This window comes from Phyllobates terribilis, unplaced genomic scaffold (genome assembly GCF_046119375.1).
Source record: "Phyllobates terribilis strain yellow unplaced genomic scaffold, ASM4611937v1 Scaffold_14__1_contigs__length_39327217, whole genome shotgun sequence".
Lineage (NCBI taxonomy): Eukaryota > Metazoa > Chordata > Amphibia > Anura > Dendrobatidae > Phyllobates > Phyllobates terribilis.
This window is the reverse complement of record NW_027362774.1, coordinates 3,136,716-3,157,743: the sequence shown is the minus strand read 5'-3', so window position 1 is coordinate 3,157,743 and position 21,028 is coordinate 3,136,716. Positions and strand designations below refer to the sequence as shown.

At 49.0% G+C, this 21,028-nt stretch overlaps 2 protein-coding genes across 2 annotated transcripts; both read right to left on the bottom strand.

Annotated features, from left to right (window-relative positions):
* Positions 1-338: 338 nt before the first annotated feature.
* LOC141175923 (borealin-2-like) lies at positions 339-3,631 on the bottom strand. The gene is made up of 10 exons (XM_073659920.1): positions 3,493-3,631; positions 3,054-3,182; positions 2,705-2,748; positions 2,561-2,621; positions 2,419-2,492; positions 2,150-2,217; positions 1,042-1,125; positions 851-968; positions 539-625; positions 339-398 (listed from the first exon to the last, which is right to left on the bottom strand). Exons 1-10 carry the CDS (start codon positions 3,629-3,631, stop codon positions 339-341), a joined length of 864 nt encoding a protein of 287 aa, XP_073516021.1.
* A 1,875-nt stretch (positions 3,632-5,506) lies between these two features.
* On the bottom strand, positions 5,507-18,446 carry GPT2 (glutamic--pyruvic transaminase 2). Its single transcript, XM_073659642.1, has 11 exons — positions 18,139-18,446; positions 14,276-14,365; positions 14,092-14,200; positions 12,917-13,050; positions 10,870-11,113; positions 10,723-10,802; positions 10,514-10,650; positions 9,347-9,521; positions 9,115-9,270; positions 8,655-8,767; positions 5,507-6,095 (listed from the first exon to the last, which is right to left on the bottom strand). The coding sequence occupies exons 1-11, from the start codon at positions 18,337-18,339 to the stop codon at positions 6,005-6,007; spliced, it is 1,530 nt and encodes a 509-aa protein (XP_073515743.1). The 5' UTR covers positions 18,340-18,446; the 3' UTR covers positions 5,507-6,004.
* Positions 18,447-21,028: the final 2,582 nt, after the last annotated feature.

Below are 21,028 nucleotides of genomic sequence, written 5' to 3'. Positions count from 1 at the left end.
AAAGTAGTTAAAAATTATATACATTTCTCTTCATGTTTTGAATTAGAAAACTGTGTAGTGTTCCCAATGCTGGAAATAACTAGTAGAAAGATTGTTCTTAACTCGTGTTTTTGAACACTGGTGTTATTTTGAACACTACTGTATGTATACAGTGCCTGCACCAGCAGAATAGTGAGTGCAGCTCTGGAGTATAATGCAGCAAACACTTGTTCCTTACCAGCCCTTGCTCACAGATCAACACCGCAAGATTAGTTCATAGCTTTATTAATTAGAATTACAAAGTCATTTGCATAAATAAGACATTAAACTGTCCTGAGGACGCGGCTCCCAGGTCTCCATCACGCTTGGCAGCTCCCAAGATGCTGCGTTGCTTTGGTGCACAGGGTGGTGAGCTGACCCTGCGGAGACAAAGCAGATTGAGTTGATGGTACAAGAAGCCTCCAGCTTTCTCTCTATTCCTCATTGTCGGCATTTCCGCCTGCAGCCAGTGAAGGAATACATGAGCTCTATGTATAGGCCTCCATGTAGAGCCGCTCACCACCAGTGTGTGTATGTGCTGTACAGTGTCTTGTCTCAGCAGCTCCACGTCCAGAGACTCCAGGTCGTCATATGCAGATGATAAAGTCTGCAAGGAAAGAAGAAACTATAGGATGAGGGCAGGCGGACCCCTGGAGACCTCAGAGAGGGGGCTCCCTAAAATTCATTGATACCAAAAACTTGTGCAAGACTCCAAACTTCATAAGAGGATGAAAAATTGTGACAAAGGACATGGACTAAGCATAGGGCACCTACCAGGATGGCACCATTAGGATTTCTGTAGTTGCAGCAAGATCTGGGTACCCCACATTACCTGCCCATCCACCAATGGTATCTGTACAAGAGGAAGGCCTTCATGTAGCGTCGGGATGGCATTCACTGACAAGCCGGTGCGGCTTCTTGTGACACGGGTAGAAGGTGCGATCACATTTCTGAAAAAAAGAAAAAGAATTTACATCGTACATTTGCAGAGAGCAACCACTCAAGGTATAAAGTCCGATGTACTTGGAGGGTCTGGATAACGTTCTGCAGGATGAAGTGGACATCATCTTCTTGGGAGCTTTATTTAATGGAGTTGCAGATATCGACCTAATGAATCAAATTAGAATTCCATGAAACCTAATATTCAGATAAATACTGCTTTTAGCCACCACTAGGGGGAGCTCCCCACCACTCACTATAAGCTGTATACAGGCAGCTCCCTCTAGTGGTGACTGTTTAGAAGCCATGACCGGGCTCGCCTACAGCCATTTCAGTTGGATGTCAGAGGATGCAGGTTAAGCTTAAATGTATTGTGGTGCAGAGACCTACCAGATCCCTGCACCACAGTACAGACCACCGGCCAATCAGAGGCCGGCAGCGGACATCAGCACGCAAGGAACTGGGGGCGCGTGGCAGTGACATGTGCTGTCTGTCGCTCGCTGAAGTCAGCTGACGGTTTCTACCCCAGCAATACAGGAGGATGACGATCTGTGGGGGAGCAGGAGAAGGCAAGAGGAAACCATTTATTTTTTAGAGATTTGTTGGATAAGAGCAGAAGAACAGGGACTTTATTAATGGAAGAAGCCCAGGATGGAAGGACATTATACCAGGAAAGGGCCCAAGGACAGAGAGATTATACCAGGAAAGGGCCCAATGATGGAGAGATTATACCAGGATGGGAAGCCATTAATGGAGGGGGCCCAAGGATTGAGACATCACTACTAGAAGGGGTCCAGGGTGGGTGACATTATTCCAGGAAGGGGCCAAGGATGAGACATTACATCAGGATGGAGGACATTGTTACATGAGGGTATGCACATCTTCACTGGATCTGGAACACAAGGCCAAGGGGGTTGGGGGTCAGTCCAAATTCTGCACTGGGGCCCCTTGGACTGTAGTTACACCACTGACTACAGCAGTGTGCATACAGCTTTATTTGCACCTGTCGCCCCCCAGTGGCAGGGGCAGTTATTAAGCCATTGCTATAAATTGAACATGATGGGTCAGCAGCATTTACCCCTCTGCTCCCCAATATCCCACATACATAGGTTTTTGGGAGTGCGATGTAAATTAACGCACGGCCGATGTTGTCTTGATCAAATGTCAACCCGGCGGAGCCCCCAGAAGTTACCTGGGTAAAGAGGCCGTTTTCTTCCCAGAATCATTAGTCAGTGAAACAAGAGATTTACTTTTTACAACCTACAAAGGAGAGAAGAGTTAGATGCAGCGTGAGTCATCACATGGCGGGATGCACGACCTGGTGAAGGCTTCTGCACCATTGCTCCAGAGTCCTGTTCCTCCAGCAATATTTGGATACCACCATCCAGGTACTGGTAGTAGTTGACCTTTGGACAGTACCCTCACCAAGCTTCTCCATTAATGAGGACCATCTGCGCTCACCTTCTGCACTGTCCGGTTCTTCTGCTTCGTGGACATCACTTTAGGATCATGTTCTACAGTCGTGGTGACCTTAACTGAGAAGAGAGTCTGCCGGAAACCTGACCACTACAGCCACCTCATCCAGCTCCAGACACACACTTACCTTTCTTGCTGTTCTTTCTTACTAGTTTGGCCTCTTGCAGTTCTTCATCCAGTCTGTCAGCCTGCGACCAAGGAAGACGCAAAGAACAGCCCATAAAGGAGCCAACACTAGAGACAGAACTACAAGTATCAGGATGCCCCTCACCTTCAGAAGGGAAGCAGTGTCAGCCTTGTCCATGTCCATCAGCTCTAAAAACAGATAAGAAGTGGGACTTCTGCTGGTGCCATGCAGTCACTATTATACTCCAGAGCTGCACTCACTATTCTACTTTCCAGAATACAAGCAGAAAGTAATGAGAGGATTTCAGCTCTGAAGCCTGCAGAATTATGAATACAGAAACCCATCCTGGATCAGTAGAAGAGTGCCTGTTATTTTATAGAAAAGCTGGGAGCTAATGTGTACGGCCTCCATCCTCCCTCTCCCCTATTCACAGCCAGTCAGGAGCCTCGCAGAGCTGGGTGACCGCCATGTTGTTGGGCAGTGTCAGACTCACTGTAGTACTCGGCAACCTTCATCTGTCGTACGGACATCGGCATCTTCAGGAGTTCCACCTCCAGGATCTGGTCTGGGAGCATGGAGAGAACCTCCAGCTCCTTCATCACCTCCGCCTTACGCTCCTTCCCTGCATAAGACAGGAAAATAGGAGCATATAGGTGACCGAGGGCCCGGGGCCCCTACTGACGTCTGACCACCCCTGCACAGACTGCTGAGAATAAGGTACAATGTATCCAGGCTACTCTACACTTAGTGGCCAGAACCCCACCCATGGTATCAGCCATGCAGCTGGTGGCCACATTGGAGCAGATCAGTGGGGAATAGATCTATAACTACAACTCCCATCGTAGCCTGTGGACAGAGCATGCGGAGAGTTGTGCGTTCACATCTGGGTTGAAGCTGGAGGACCCCTTAAAGCCATTTTGGCCACCACTCACCTTGCTGTATGAAGTCCTGCATGAAGAGCCGGATCTTCTCATTCTTCTGTTCCTGCAGAGGATCCACCATCCCCAGCCCAGAATCTCCACTCTCCCGAGGCCGGGACGCCAGCTTCTTCCTGGTCCTCTTTGGGGGCATTCTTCCACTCTACAACACCTAAAACCTGAGAGAAGCCTGCAGAAACCCCCCTGAGAGCCGCCCTTTATATAATGAGGAGGTGAGGCTGCAATGCAACACCTGAGGCTGCTAACACAGGGGCGGAGCGCCCGTGCACAACTACAACTCCCAGCATGCCTGGACTTCCTTTATCATGTTAGGATCTCTGTTTGCTGTCAGTGAAGCACAAATTTATGACGCGTTCATGTCCAGGTGTTTTATTCTGTGACCTGCCCTAAAGATGGCGGCACAATCATGGATTGTGATACCTGGGATAAAATACAGAATTTCTGCTCCGTATTAATCCACACGACATATATCCTCCATACTGACAGCACTCGTCCGCCATACTGGATGACAGTCTGCTGATAATGTGGTATTACCCCACTGCACAGCTAGGTGGCAGTAGAGAGACAGGAGCGATCCGGACTGATTTTTGGGGAGTTTTTCACATTTTTTCCACCAGATTTGATTTTTATTGTATTATATATGTTATTGCCAACTCTGCTGCATCAGATTTTACAACGTACGTGACTCCCCGTTCAATATAAGCCTCCCCGGCTGAGTCCGTGCCGCCGCCATCTCCGGCACGGTGGCGGCATTTTCTTCTACGACTGACGGCACTGAATGAATAATGCGTTGCAACCAATCAGAGCTCAGCTTTTATTACCTAAAATGTTCCCATTAAGGCCCAGTTAGTACCAGTATGACCGTGTAAACTTATGCAAAATGCATCCGGGGGGGATCAGAAGTCGGGAACTGCCCCCGTTACACTGCATCCATGATGGGGAACGGCGGCACAGGTAGCACTTCTTAATGCTGCAGCCAGGCTCGATTTTGGCCCTGAGAGGGTTAAAGGAAGTAATGCATGGTGTCTTAAAGGGATAATCCCGCTCCGCTCACTTCTGCAGCGGTAGGTGACGTCACGTCTAAACATAGCCTAAACCTTCATGCCCGCTAGCCGGACGCTATGTGCCCACGATGTAGAAATGAAGCAGAAATCTGTATGTTCTTGGCAGTCAAAAACGCTTGCGGATTTTGCATGCGTTTTTACATGAGGATTTGACTTGCGGTTTTCAAATGCATTGGGACCTCAAATCTGCATGCAGAAACGCACAAATAATGGACATGCTGTGGATTTTACCGGCACAGAACATGCAGATTTTCATTGGTGATCATGGGGCACGGATTACCAAGTGTTTTTAAAGCGTTTCTGCTGCGGAAATTCCGCATCAAAAACGCATAGTGGGCACACAGCCTCATAAGAGAAGGACAGGTGCACAATACTGATGAGAGGAGAGGAGGAGACCTGACGTATGCCAGAAAGGGTCCCGGGATGGGGGACGTGTATGCCGGAAAAGGGCCCGGGATAGGGGACAAGTATGCAGGAAAGGGGCCTGGGATAGGGGGACACGTATGCTGGAACAGGGCCCAGGATGAGGGGACACATATGCCGTAAAGGGGCCCCGGATGGGGCGATACGTATGCCGTAAAGGGGCCCCGGATGGGGCGATACGTATGCCGTAAAGGGGCCCCGGATGGGGCGACACGTATACCGGAAAGGGTCCCAGAATGGGGGGACAAGTATGCCAGAAAGGGGCACAGGATGGTGGACACGTATACCAAAGCGGACCAGGATGGGGGACACGTATACTAGAAAAGGGCCCAGGATGGGGGAACACGTATGCCGGAAAGGGACCAGGGATGGGGGACACACATACCAGAAAGGGGCACAGGATGGGGGACATGTATGCCGGAAAGGGACCAGGGATGGGGGACACACATACCAGAAAGAAGCTCAGGATGGGGGACACGTATACCAGAAAGGGGCACAGGATGGGGGACATTGCTATATAATGGGGAGGGGAAGCATTTATCTTTATTGGATTCAGGATGCTACAAGGGTCCATACATCTGAACAACGGGAAAATCCAGATCCAAATTTTGCACAGTTGCGCACTGGACTCTAGTGACACCACTGTGTGCCGGATCCCCCCTTTAATGAGTTTAGGAGGTTCCCGGCTTCACTCCCCCTGTAGCCGTCCTCTGAGAGTTTTCTTTTTTTCTTCCGTTATTATGGCTGAAAGGTTCCAGAATGTTTTGTAAACAATTGTAACAAATCAGAAAAGTATAAAAACAAAGCAACTCGGAGCCGAAACATTGTAACAGTCCGTAAACCAAGTCCTACAGCGAGGGCCGTACCGTCCGCGGCAGATAGAGGGGGGACACTTTTTTTCTTGTGTGACCCCCCTCGTCCTTGTGTTGCATCCCTCCCCCTCACAAAATGCATTTTAACCCCTTCTCTGCTGTAAGGTGAATGCGGTGATTTCCTTTCTCTGTGACTTTTTCTGACGTTCAGGAGAAATCTTCCAAGAAACGAACGTGGAAATCCTTCACGCTCTGTAGTAGGTGTCTCAGCTTCTCCATCGGGGGAAGAATAGTCATCCTGCAAAAGAAAGGAGACGCCATTATGGAGGATCGTACTCTATTGTTCTCTGGCGTCAGCCACTTCAGTCCGAGTAGTGTTGTTTAATGGGGTTAGTGCGAGGCTGACGGTTCAGACCGGTGAACACAATCTACAGCTCCCGACTATCGGAGATGCAAGCGATTACTCCCTGTTATCAGCCATTTCAGTCTGGAGAGGGTCTTCAATGGAGTGAGTGACTAAAGGCAAGACATACATGCTATTTTTCTCTGCTATCAGCCAGCAGGGGGCAAATGGTGATTGTAGGAGAAATTAATTCACTCTTTTACTCTCTGTTATCAGTCATTTGAGTCTCAGTAGCATTTGTCATTGCAGTGAGCGGTTGATGGCAGGAGATGAGGCTAATAATAATAATAATAGTTTTTATTTTTATAGCGCCAACATATGCCGCAGCACTTTACAATTTTAGGGGGGACTTATACAAACAATACAGAATAAACATAACTCATATGGAAAGGAGTGAGGGCCCTGCTCGCGAGCTTACAGTCTATGAGGAAATGGGGGAGACAAAAGGTAGAACGAACATATATTGTATAATGCAGCCTTGATATACTATATAGGATAAATAATACATGGACTGGTCGCCAGCCAGTATGTGTGCAGTCCTGACCGAGGCTATTATGTGCATGGTTAGTATGAACCTGAAATTGAAGAAGATTTTAATATGGGGGAAAACTGGGATGGACAGATAGTGTGTGGAGGCGATACGCCAGTCTAAAGAAATGGGTCCGCTTGAAACTGTGGGAATTGGGAATTAATCAAACTGTCCTGGGTAATTCATTCCAAAGAATTGGCGCAGCACGCGAGAAATCTTGGAGACGGGAGTGGGAAGTTCGGATTATGGAGGATTTTAGTTTTAAGTCACTGGCGGAACAGAGGGCACGTGTAGGGTGGTAGACTGAGACAAGGGAGGAGATGTAGGGGGGTACTGAAGCATGGAGCGCTTTGTGGGTAAGTGTGATAAGTTTAAATTGAACTCTATATTGGATGGGTAACCAATGCAATGACTGGCACAGGGAAGAGGCATCGGTGTAGCGGTTGGCGAGGAATATGATCCTGGCTGCTGCGTTAAGGGTGGATTCGAGAGGGGAGAGTTTAGTAAGAGGGAGCCCAATGAGTAGAGCGTTGCAGTAGTCCAGGCGACAATGAATAAGAGCTACAGTAAGAGTTTTTGCCGAGTCAAAGGTGAGAAAAGTCCTGATTCTTGAGATGTTTTTGAGGTGTAGATGACATGAGCGAGCGAGTGATTTGATGTGAGGAGTGAAGGAAAGATCTGAGTCAAAAATGACCCCAAGACAGCGGGCTTGTTGCTGGGGAGTAATGATTGAGCCACAAACGGAAATGGCAATATCGGGCACAGGTAGGTTAATGGAGGGAGGAAAGACGAGTAGTTCAGTTTTTGACAGATTCAGTTTTAGGCAGAAGGAGGACATAATGTTAGACACAGCAGAAAGACAATCACTGGTCTTTTGTAGTAATGCAGGGGTGATGTCCGGAGGAGCGGTGTATAATTGGGTGTCATCAGCATAGAGATGGTACTGAAAACCGAATCTACTGATTGTTTGTCCAATGGGAGCAGTGTATAAGGAGAAAAGAAGGGGGCCTAGGACTGATCCTTGAGGAACCCCGACAGTAAGGGGAAGGAGAGAGGAGGAAGAGCCGGCAAAAGACACAGAGAAGGAGCGGTCAGAGAGGTAGGAGGAGAACCAGGAGAGAACAGTGTCCTTGAGGCCGACAGTGCGGAGCATAGTGAGGAGGAGCTGGTGGTCCACAGGGTCGAATGCTGCAGAGAGATCCAGGAGAATCAGCAGGGAGTAGTGACCATTAGATTTAGCTGTTAGTAGATCATTAGAGACTTTAGTGAGGGCAGTTTCAGTAGAGTGTGAGGAGCGGAAACCAGATTGTAAAGGGTCAAGAAGAGAGTTGTCTGAGAGGCAGCAGATTAGACGGGAATGGACCGGGCGTTCCAGGAGTTTAGAGATAAAGGGAAGATTGGAAACAGGTCTGTAGGTGGCCGTGCAGTTCTGGTCTAGGGATGGTTTTATAAGTAATGGATGAATGCTGGCGTGTTTAAAAGAAGAGGGAAAGATACCAGATGAGAGGGAGAGGTTGAAAATTTTAGTTAGGTTGAGTGGTGACAGCTGGAGCAAGGGACTGAAGGAGATGTGAGGGAATAGGGTCACTGGGGCAGGTGGTAGGGCGAGAAGATGCAAGGAGCCTGATCACTTCATCTTCCGTGACTGGTTCGAAATCAGAAAGTGAGCAAGATACAATGTGGCGGGGGAGAGCATGCATAACGTTTGGGGATTGGGAGAAAATTTCCTGTCGGATATGGTAAATTTTTTCTTTGAAATAGGCTACACTCTATTGTTCCCTGTTATCAGCCATCTGGGGAGACAGTGATGGTAGCACAGGAAAATTTGGGCTATTACTCTCGGTTATCAGCCACTTCAGTATAACTGATCGCAGAGGTTTCTCCTAGACTCCATTTTATAATAATATTAATAGTAAAAACCTCACCTAAAGTGATAAGTCCCCTCTCGCTGTCCGAACCCGCTGCCAGGAACCACGCAGATCCCGGTCTCCTCCAGTAACCGCATGCAGTAAAACATGTCAGCGGCCATCTGCAATTCCTGGGAACAATGAAATGGCGCACTTATTCTTTACAAACCTATAAAACGCAGTCTTGTCTTATATTTAACCCCTGCAGTCTCATAAAGAATACAGCAGAGGAGTTAACAGCATCTCTTTAAATGAGATGTAACAATTGGTTGGTGATGACATTGTACAGATACATTCATCATGAGAGCAGGAAAACCAGAAACACGATTTCCTTCTGTGCAGTTCCGAGCTTTAACCACCAGGTGGCGCACGAGTCACTGCAGGCTATGGCTTGTGGCTGCAGCCACTTATCCGTCTGGATGTGGATGATGAGAGCAGTAGTGCGGACCACAAGCAAGGAGCTTTGCTTCACACTGACCTCAGCCTGGTCTACAGCACGAGGAGGGATGAAGATCCGGGGGAAGGCGTACATCGCCCCCTGCAGAGGGTTACACTGAATGCCCGGAACCTGGTTAAACAATTCCTCCGTCAGCTTCGCCTTGTGAGCGAGGGTGGAGAGGACGGCCCCCTTCTCCTGTAAGGACATTACATGATCAGGGGTCTTCATCTTCTCTATAATCAGCAGGTAGTGGGGGCTGCAGTACACATACCTGTATGAACTGCTGGTGGGACTCCTCGTCGGGCTGAGGGGGGTTCACCACGACATCCATGGCGGCCTGGCCGGACACCGGGGGGCACAGGCGCACGGACAGCATCTTCACCAGCTGCGCTTTAATGTCCGAGTGCAGGTTCACCACCTCCATGTACCCCCCGCGGTACCCGCACCTGCGAGACACGAGCGCACCGCAGAATATAATGGGTAGTACCAGAGATACCTGGTCCAGGAGGACTCACTGCAGACCACCAATAAGGTCACACTGAGTCCAGGGTCCGGTCTGGGGTCCCAGAGAGTTAGTTCAGGGGTCTGGTCTGGGGTCCCAGAGAGTTAGTTCAGGGGTCTGGTCTGGGCAACCTGATTCAGGAGGGTGGTCTGGGGACCCCACGTATTAGTTCAGGGGTCTGGTCTGGGGACCCAGAGAGTTAGTGCAGGGGTCTGGTCTGGGGACCCAGAGAGTTAGTGCAGGGGTCTGGTCTGGGTTCCCACAGAGTTAGTGAAGGGGTCTGGTCTGGGGTCCCAGAGAGTTAGTGAAGGGGTCTGGTCTGGGGTCCCACAGAGTTAGTGAAGGGGTCTGGTCTGGGGTCCCACAGAGTTAGTGAAGGGGTCTGGTCTGGGGTCCCACAGAGTTAGTGAAGGGGTCTGGTCTGGGGTCCCACAGAGTTAGTGAAGGGGTCTGGTCTGGGGTCCCACAGAGTTAGTGAAGGGGTCTGGTCTGGGGTCCCACAGAGTTAGTGAAGGGGTCTGGTCTGGGGTCCCACAGAGTTAGTGAAGGGGTCTGGTCTGGGGTCCCACAGAGTTAGTGAAGGGGTCTGGTCTGAGGTCCCACAGAGTTAGTTCAGGGGTCTGGTCTGAGGTCCCACAGAGTTAGTTCAGGGGTCTGGTCTGAGGTCCCACAGAGTTAGTTCAGGGGTCTGGTCTGGGGTCCCACAGATTTAGTTCAGGGGTCTGGTCTAGGCTCCCAGAGAGTTTATTCAGGGGTCTGGTCTGGGGTCTGATCAGGGGTCAAAGTGAGTTTGTTTAGGGGTCCGGTCTGGGGTCCCGTATAGGGTACCAGCAAGTTTAGAGATCCTATCTGGGGTCCGATCCAGTTTATGGGTCTGGTCGGCGGTCCGAGTTGTTTCGGGGTCGTTTCTGTGTCCTTTGCCGGAGCCCCACTTACTCTCCCATGTAGCCCTTGGACGTGGAGTGGAAGGAGGCGAGCTCCACCTGGCTGCTGTACTCTGGTCCCATCTCGTACAGGACTTTCTTGAAGGAATGGAACTGACAGTCCTCGGAGTAGACATTGTCCTGATAGACCTAGAGAGGCATGGTATCAGGGCGGATGAGCGCTCCCTGGTAGAACCCTAAATAAATACAAAGTCTCCTCACCTCGTCCGCCAGGAGAAACAGCCCCTCCTCCCAGGCAAAGTGAATGACGTCCTCGATGCAGCGGCGGCTCTGCACCTGTCCTGTACGAGGAGCGGGTTATTACAATATTATGTACACACAGCGAACCCCGAGCCCCCCGCTCCTCACCTGTGGGGTTCCCTGGGTTTATAATGCACAGTACTTTGGGGTTGGAGTGCTCCCTGGCCTGGTAGAGCGCCCTCTGCAGCTCAGTGACGTCCAGAGCCCAGCACTGTCCCTCGTCGAGGTAGTAATTCACCTGCACGGCGTCCAGCTCAGATATGGCCGCCGAGTATAGAGGATACTGGGGGATGGGGATCATAACCCCAGTCCGAGACTTCCCCTCCCCCGACACTAGGATCTTCAGGATACTCTGGAATAGACACAGGGGGCGGTCATATAGTCAGATCACAGCCGAGGAGCAGGGGGCAGCACTGACTGTGGACATATAGTCAGATCACAGCCGAGGAGCAGGGGGCAGCACTGACTGTGGACATATAGTCAGGTCACAGCTGAGGAGCAGGGGGCAGCACTGACTGCAGACATATAGTCAGATCACAGCTGAGGAGCAGGGGGCAGCACTGACTGTGGACATATAGTCAGGTCACAGCTGAGGAGCAGGGGACAGCACTGACTGCAGACATATAGTCAGATCACAGCTGAGGAGCAGGGGGCAGCACTGACTGCAGACATATAGTCAGATCACAGCCGAGGAGCAGGGGACAGCACTGACTGCAGACATATAGTCAGATCACAGCCGAGGAGCAGGGGGCAGCACTGACTGTGGACATATAGTCAGATCACAGCTGAGGAGCAGGGGACAGCACTGACTGTGGACATATAGTCAGATCACAGCTGAGGAGCAGGGGGCAGCACTGACTGTGGACATATAGTGAGATCACAGCTGAGGAGCAGGGGGCAGCACTGACTGTGGACATATAGTCAGATCACAGCTGAGGAGCAGGGGGCAGCACTGACTGTGGACATATAGTCAGATCACAGCTGAGGAGCAGGGGGCAGCACTGACTGTGGACATATAGTGAGATCACAGCTGAGGAGCAGGGGACAGCACTGACTGTGGACATATAGTCAGATCACAGCTGAGGAGCAGGGGGCAGCACTGACTGTGGACATATAGTGAGATCACAGCTGAGGAGCAGGGGACAGCACTGACTGTGGACATATAGTCAGATCACAGCTGAGGAGCAGGGGGCAGCACTGACTGCAGACATATAGTCAGATCACAGCTGAGGAGCAGGGGACAGCACTGACTGTGGACATATAGTCAGATCACAGCTGAGGAGCAGGGGACAGCACTGACTGTGGACATATAGTCAGATCACAGCTGAGGAGCAGGGGACAGCACTGACTGTGGACATATAGTCAGATCACAGCTGAGGAGCAGGGGACAGCACTGACTGTGGACATATAGTCAGATCACAGCTGAGGAGCAGGGAGCAGCACTGACTGTGGATATATAGTCAGATCACAGCCGAGGAGCAGGGGGCAGCACTGACTGTGGACATATAGTCAGATCACAGCTGAGGAGCAGGGGGCAGCACTGACTGTGGACATATAGTCAGATCACAGCTGAGGAGCAGGGGACAGCACTGACTGTGGACATAGTCAGATCACAGCTGAGGAGCAGGGGGCAGCACTGACTGTGGACATATAGTCAGATCACAGCTGAGGAGCAGGGGGCAGCACTGACTGTGGACATATAGTCAGATCACAGCTGAGGAGCAGGGGGCAGCACTGACTGTGGACATATAGTCAGATCACAGCTGAGGAGCAGGGGGCAGCACTGACTGTGGACATATAGTCAGATCACAGCTGAGGAGCAGGGGGCAACACTGACTGTGGACATATAGTCAGATCACAGCTGAGGAGCAGGGGACAGCACTGACTGCGGATATATAGTCAGATCACAGCTGAGGAGCAGGGGCAGCACTGACTGTGGACATATAGTGAGATCACAGCTGAGGAGCAGGGGACAGCACTGACTGCAGACATATAGTCAGATCACAGCTGAGGAGCAGGGGGCAGCACTGACTGTGGACAGGTCACATCAGTGGAGACCCACGTGGACCTCCAGGGGTAGAACCTGAACCAGCAGGAGATCCTTATACAACATCATATACAGGGTCCCGAATCCATCTACATCCGCAGAACTTACCGCGATGCCGTCACTGGCTCCAGTGGTGAGATATACATTGTCTGGGTCTGCGGGGACCCCTCCGTCCCTCCGCTCGATATACCGGGCTACATCTTCCCGGATACAAGTGACCCCTTGACTGGCGCTGTAGGAACCTGAAAACGAGAGTGCCACGGGTCAGATGGATCAGATGTGGTGGTCTGTAAGTGATCACCAATGTGTGGGACCCTCTATGATGGGGGGATAACATAGAGAGGCAGTGTCGTGTGTGCAGCACTGCTTTGTGTGTACGCCATCCCTCCCTGCATCATCCCTCCCTTCCTCCCTGCACAATCGCTCCCTGCCTGCACAATGGCTCCTTGCACCATCCCTCCCTGCACCATTGCTCCCTCCTTGAATTGTCCCTCCCTGCCTGCACCGTCCCTCCCTGCCCGCACCGTCCCTCCTTGCCCGCACCGTCCCTCCTTGCCCGCACCGTCCCTCCTTGCCCGCACCGTCGCTCCCTCCCTGCACCGTCGCTCCCTCCCTGCACCGTCGCTCCCTCCTTGCACCGTCGCTCCCTCCCTGCACCGTCGCTCCCTCCCTGCACCGTCGCTCCCTCCCTGCACCGTCGCTCCCTCCCTGCACCGTCGCTCCCTCCCTGCACCGTCGCTCCCTCCTTGCACCGTCGCTCCCTCCCTGCACCGTCGCTCCCTCCCTGCACCGTCGCTCCCTCCCTGCACCGTCGCTCCCTCCCTGCACCGTCGCTCCCTCCCTGCACCGTCGCTCCCTCCCTGCACCGTCGCTCCCTCCCTGCACCGTCGCTCCCTCCCTGCACCGTCGCTCCCTCCTTGCACCGTCGCTCCCTCCCTGCACCGTCGCTCCCTCCCTGCACCGTCGCTCCCTCCCTGCACCGTCGCTCCCTCCCTGCACCGTCGCTCCCTCTCTGCACCGTCCCTCCTTCCCTCCCTCCCAGCACCGTCGCTCCCTCCCTGCACCATCACTCCCTCCCTGCACCGTCCCTCCTTCCCTCCCTCCCTGCACCGTCGCTCCCTCCCTGCACCGTCGCTCCCTCCCTGCACCGTCGCTCCCTCCCTCCCTCCCAGCACCATCGCTCCCTCCCTGCACCATCGCTCCCAGCAGCTCCAGGCAGTGACAGCGCAGAGCTGTGGTTGACTTGATTATATATATATATATTTTTAGTTCCCGCCACTCACCCAGGCTCTGTCCTCCGCACGACTCCAGGATGCGCCGCGCCCGGTCCTTGGCATCGCGTGGAAATCGTGGACTATCTAGCAGATCCGGATATGTGCAGAGAGCGACGACCTGCGAAGCAAACACAAATTCAGACACCCAAGATGGAAAAGACGGCGCCAAGTGGAAGCGGGGGATGGTGTTTACCTGCCGGAGAAACGTGATTGGCTGCTGCCCCATGGCGTGCGCGTCGCCGATGTTCGCCTTGATCACCTCGCTGAACGGTTTCTTGATCCCCTAAAGAAGAGACCAATCTCAATGTGATAATATCGACTAAGCCAACGTTCATCCTGAGCCTCCTGGTTCATGAATATGAATCTTAGCACCGGGCGTCTCTCCACTATTCAGAGTCTGCGGAAAGCTGGCTGACAACCTGAGCGGCTACACTAATGATGACCGATACGGGAGTCACATGTTCTATAAGGATAACCCCCATCCTCCACGATTCCGTAGCCGCAAGGACGAGGACACAGGCGTTGCCATGGTAACTGCCTCTCCTACAATGATCCCTTTGTGAGCGGCAGATTTCCAGAAATACTTCATTTCTCTAAAAATAAAATGTCTAAATCTGCTCAGAATGTCCCCGATCCACAAAATCCTGCAAAATCCGAACCTTTATTCTCATTTAAAATCTAAACGTACAAGACGTCTTGTTTTTTTGCACTGATCCCGAAAAGCGTCTTAAAGGGAAACGGTCACATAAGATTTCAGCTGCTTTGAATCACATCTCTATTTAACTGCGCTGTCTCTTTAAGAGTCAGTATTCATGGCCATTAGAGGGTCTCTTCAATTCCAGACCCTCATCTACCAAGAGCACTGAGCGTCTCTCCCTATGGAGGACCCCTCATGTCCATACTTTACATGAATTTAAATGGACCCTGTGAAATACTTCATTTCCCCTGCGGGGGAGCTATCATATTTGGATATTGTTGGATAGAGCTTGTAAATACAAGCACTTTTGCAATTTACTGCGTCTTAAAATTTTCTTCCACTCCTGAGATAGTAACGCTTTTCTTTTGCTTGCAGCTCGTTGCCTAGGAGACCGACCACCGCTGCTGTCTAGCTTGTGAGCGCTGTGCTGAAGCTGGCCGGGATTAGGAGGTAACAGGACGCTCCTGAGATCTTTGCCAGCTTCAAAGCTGCACTTACAAGCTCAATAGAAAAGAGCCTGTAAGCATTGTGCATGTTTTGCTGTTTAGCAGCGGTGGTCGGTTTCCAAGGCAACAGGTTACAAACAAAAGAAAAGTGTTAATATCTCAAGAACGGCTGAGAATTTTAACAAGCAGCAAATTGCAAAATTACTTCGATTTACAAGTACTATCCGACAATAACCCAATTACGAAGATGGGAAGACCCCCTTTAACAGTCAACACTGGGAGTTACTAGCGACGGACTGGTGTTGCAGTGGGACTATCAATGATTATTGTTCTGTCCACAGTTACAGGAATGATTCGTGAGGCAGAAGACGTGCAAGCGAGCCAAGAAATGGTCTAATACACACGCGCAGCGCCAGAAATAGACCGCGGACAGGAGGCTCGTTCACCAAGAGGGTTATTTACCCCCTCCCCCACCACAGAATTAAGCAATTAGCCTCATCATCTCTCAGCCTCGTCGCTCAGCCTCACCATCGTCGCTCAGCCTCACCATCGTCGCTCAGCCTCACCATCGTCGCTCAGCCTCACCATCGTCGCTCAGCCTCACCATCGTCGCTCAGCCTCTGGCAGAAAAATTCATGTAAATCTGCATGTGTTTTTTTCTGCCAGAGAGAGGCAAAAACGCTCTGCATCAAATCTGCTATGTGGGCACATAGCCTCACATCCGACCTCGATCTACTGGAGATAAACACAAGGAAAGCACAATCTCTGCCCTCCTGATAGTGACAATGTATCAGTGCAGCTCAGGTATCAGGAGGCCACACTGGATACAATTGTATCAACTTGTAAGAAGTATAGGACAGCAGGTCACAGGCACAATCTGTTGATAAAATATGGAAAAAAACAAAAGAGAGAGAAGAAAAGAGAAGGAGAGAGAGAGAGAAGAAAAGAGAAGAGAGAGAGAGAGAAGAAAAGAGAAGAGAGAGAGAGAGAAGAAAAGAGAAGAGAGAGAGAGAGAAGAAAAGAGAAGAGAGAGAGAGAGAAGAAAAGAGAAGAGAGAGAGAGAGAAGAAAAGAGAAGAGAGAGAGAGAGAAGAAAAGAGAAGAGAGAGAGAGAGAAGAAAAGAGAAGAGAGAGAGAGAGAAGAAAAGAGAAGAGAGAGAGAGAGAAGAAAGAGAAGAGAGAGAGAGAGAAGAAAAGAGAAGAGAGAGAGAGAGAAGAAAAGAGAAGAGAGAGAGAGAGAAGAAAAGAGAAGAGAGAGAGAGAGAAGAAAAGAGAAGAGAGAGAGAGAGAAGAAAAGAGAAGAGAGAGAGAGAAGAAAAGAGAGAGAGAGAAAGAGAAGAGAGAGAGGAGAAGAAAAGAGAAGAGAGAGAGAGAGAAGAAAAGAGAAGAGAGAGAGAGAGAAGAAAAAGAGAAGAGAGAGAGAGAGAAGAAAAGAGAAGAGAGAGAGAGAGAAGAAAAGAGAAGAGAGAGAGAGAGAAGAAAAGAGAAGAGAGAGAGAGAGAGAGAAGAAAAGAGAAGAGAGAGAGAGAGAAGAAAAGAGAAGAGAGAGAGAGAGAAGAAAAGAGAAGAGAGAGAGAGAGAGAGAAAGAAAGAGAAGAGAGAGAGAGAGAAGAAAAGAGAAGAGAGAGAGAGAGAAGAAAAGAGAAGAGAGAGAGAGAAGAAAAGAGAAGAGAGAGAGAGAAGAAGAAAAGAGAAGAGAGAGAGAGAAGAAAAGAGAAGAGAGAGAGAGAAGAAAAGAGAAGAGAGAGAGAGAGAGAAGAAAAGAGAAGAGAGAGAGAGAGAAGAGAAGAGAGAGAGAGAGAAGAAAAGAGAAGAGAGAGAGAGAGAAGAAAAGAGAAGAGAGAGAGAGAGAAGAAAAAGAGAAGAGAGAGAGAGAAGAAAAGAGAAGAGAGAGAGAGAAGAAAAGAGAAGAGAGAGAGAGAAGAAAAGAGAAGAGAGAGAGAGAGAAGAGAAGAGAGAGAGAGAGAAGAAAAGAGAAGAGAGAAGAAAAGAGAGAGAGAGAGAGAGAAGAAAAGAGAAGAGAGAGAGAGAGAAGAAAAGAGAAGAGAGAGAGAGAGAAGAAAAGAGAAGAGAGAGAGAGAGAAGAAAAGAGAAGAGAGAGAGAGAGAAGAAAAGAGAAGAGAGAGAGAGAGAAGAAAAGAGAAGAGAGAGAGAGAAGAAAAGAGAAGAGAGAGAGAGAGAAGAAAAGAGAAGAGAGAGAGAGAGAAGAAAAGAGAAGAGAGAGAGAGAGAAGAAAAGAGAAGAGAGAGAGAGAGAAGAAAAGAGAAGAGAGAGAGAGAGAAGAAAAGAGAAGAGAGAGAGAGAGAAGAAAAGAGAAGAGAGAGAGAGAAGAAAAGAGAAGAGAGAGAGAGAAGAAAAGAGAAGAGAGAGAGAGAGAAGAAAAGAGAAGAGAGAGAGAGAGAAAGAAAAGAGAAGAGAGAGAGAGAGAAGAAAAGAGAAGAGAGAGAGAGAAGAAAAGAGAAGAGAGAGAGAGAAGAAAAGAGAAGAGAGAGAGAGAAGAAAAGAGAAGAGAGAGAGAAGAAAGAGAAGAGAGAGAGAGAAGAAAAGAAAAGAAAAGAGAAGAAAAGAGAAGAAAAGAGAAGAAAAGAGAAGAAAAGAAAAAGAGAGCGAGAGAGATTGCCCCCTGTTAACCCTATGAGTCCTGTCGGCAGCTGTGCGCCCCCCTGTGCCCTGTGTGACCCCAGTATAGGAGCAGTGCGGTGTCAGCGGGGGGCGGCAGCAGCTGCCGGGGGTCTGCAGGCAGCAGCGGATGATGCAATCAGGCAGATGCAGCAGAGCGGAGGCGGCTGCACTGGCCGGACAAGCTGGGCTCTGCTGCCCCCGGGGTCATCCTCCTGATTCTGGGACATGGAGCCTCCTGGTGCTGGATGTCAGAGCCCTGCTGGCACCTGTAGTCCCCCCCGCACTGCCTCACCTGCTGCAGCTCCTTCTCGATCTCCCCGGCTTTCATCACGATGGGTCCACGCACCGCGTACTCCACCGCCCGGACCTGCGGGTTCATGGACTGCAGGGTGAGGATCCTGTCCCGGGCAGGGCGGACAGCGGGGGCCCCGGCGGCGGAGCTGCTGTATGTCCGGCCCCGCAGGAGATCCCGGAGCGCGGAGCGGACCTTCATGTCCGACCCGACGTCTCAGCGCAGTGACTGAGGGATGCCAGCACCACGTGACCCGTGCGCAGCCACAAGCTGGGCATCAGTGCCTGCACCGCCCTCTGGTGGTGAAATGTGGAAACTACAGCACTCGGTATAAACCCAGTGGTAGCCAATCACAGCCCAGCTTCAATGCACCTCTTTGGTCGGTTGCAATGGTCAACTGCTTCACTTCTTGTCTATAACAGATGAATAATTCTGATAAATAATATAAATGTAATAACAATGAATACAATATAAATATAATATAAAACAATAAATATGATAACTATAAATACGATAAATATAAATGTCATATAAACAACAATTAGAGTATAAATAAATCTAATATACAATATAATAATGATACATTTAAATATAATAGAGATGTGAAAAAAAATCAAATAGTTGAAAAAATATTGAAACTGTTACAAGTAAGAATTAACATTAAGGGAGGTATAAAATCACCCAGAATGCTGTAAAATATCAAAGTATTATCTTACCAGTCTGTCATCACTCCTGTTCCAATGCTGCCAAGGATCCCCCGCCGGTCTCCAAACATCCTATTGGGTCTGGGTGGTGTGATTGGCTGCAGCGGTCACAAGTTCATCTGGACCAGAGAGATCAGAAGCTCTGGTACAATAGTGATGGAGCATTGGTAAGGTGAATATAATTTATTTTCATTATTTTATACTTTTCTATTCTTCAGTCCGTTTATTGTGAGACGAGAGGAAGTTTTGAATGTCACCATTGTCACAATTTCCTGAGACTTGAAAGCTTCTAATTATTTTTTTTTTGTCGCTGTTTATTGCAGGTCGAGCTGAGTATTTATTAATATTGCTTTGGGGCACATATGACAATTTGATCGCATTTTCTTGCATAATTTGGCTTTTTGTTTCTTTTTTTTTGTCCACTTGATTGAACCGTTTAGGTTGGTTAATTTATATATTTTTATATTACTGACTTTTATGGCGGCGACAATACCAAACATATATTTTTTTTTCCATATTTTATTTGGTAAAAGTGGGTTGATTTAAATTTTAATATAATTTTTTATTTTCAAACACATTTTTTTTATTTTCACTTTTTTTTTTTTTATCTATTTTTGGGGACTTTAACCTGTGATTGTTTGGTTGGTTATACTTTAGATTGGAATGCGACAGTATTGCAGTATATAGTGAAAATGACAATCTCTGATTAAGCCCAGCCGCAAGGAAACCCAATCGGCACTCCTGATTGTGTCATGGAGGGATTGATGGGTGCAGGTACACACCAACCAAACTATTTAAATGCCTCTGATCTAAATGGTTATAGCACCACTCCAGCATTTTTTTTTATTTCTCTCTGGAGTGGTGCCACTAATGTTTCCTTTCCCTAGTATTATAATCATCAGCCACCGTCTTCATCTGTTCCCAGCGCCACTCTGCTCATCTTCTGCAGTTTGTGACCTGCCGGATCACTCCAGTGTTTGGCTTGAGAGCTGGAAGTCACAACTCAATATAAGTCTATGAGAGCCTGAATGACCGTGTGACTGTTACCCCTGACTTATGGTCAATCAGACATTGCGGTCACAAGGTGGCGGCGCAGGACTGGTGCGGCGCCAAGAAGAGCTGAAGACAGCGACTGATAAGACTATGGTCAGAGAACATAAATGAGTAGCACCACTCCAGCGCTGCAATCAAAACCACTGGAGTGGCGCTTTAAATTCCTCTTTCAGCGAATGATCTAAATGGTTAAACTGCAACTGACATGTTTCATTTCCCTGTATGTATTGGGCTCAATCCGAACTACTTACAGGGACGTCCGTTTTTCCGTACGATTACTATCCGTGTTTAATAATAATGAATAGGGCCATGATTTTTTGGTGGATTTTTTGCCGATCCGATCAGTCCACACAAAAAATCATGAAGTCTGATACTGTTCCAGCGCCAGATCAAAGCCGCAAGTCGGTCCGTGAAAAAAAAAATCAGACAGAACTCAGATGGCATTCGATTATCACGAACTGCTTGATAGGAAAAAGAATAGAGATTTTTTTGTTTGTTTTTTTGTTTCCACATACGAGAAAAACTGGTGACGCTCAGACCAAACTCTGATAAAAAAATAAAAAAAATACGTCCGTTTTTCTCGTACGTGAAAAAACAGTGACGTGTGAATGAGCCTTTATGCTTATGTACGTGTATGTCAGGGGGCGTGAAGGGGTTAAATGGAATTGGGAAAGTCGGCGGCGTGGTTAACTGCGGAAATAGGGAAAAGCCAGATTTATGATTTGTGTCTTTTTAACCCATTACTTGCCAAATTAGCAATTTTCATATTTTTTTTGGGGACCTAATTAGAAAATCTTAGTTGCTAGAAGCAAAAAATTAGGCGTCCCCAAAAAAAGGACACATGGTAGATAATGGGTTAAAAAGTCCCCCCAAAAAAGTCCCACTTCTCACTTCAGCAAGTTAAAATAAAAAATAAAAAAAGCATAAGTGTTATAGCCGAAGATGACCCAATATGGAGAATATGATAGATTTATTAAATACAGGTGACATAAATCAATATTTCCCCTCATTAGATTGTGATTTACTTCTTAGGCTTCTATATAAAAAGCTACAAAACTGAGGAAGAAGAAGAAATGCTGCGTGTAGGAAGTGAGAACCCAGTATTTATCAATCAGTAGGTCACATGACTCCTC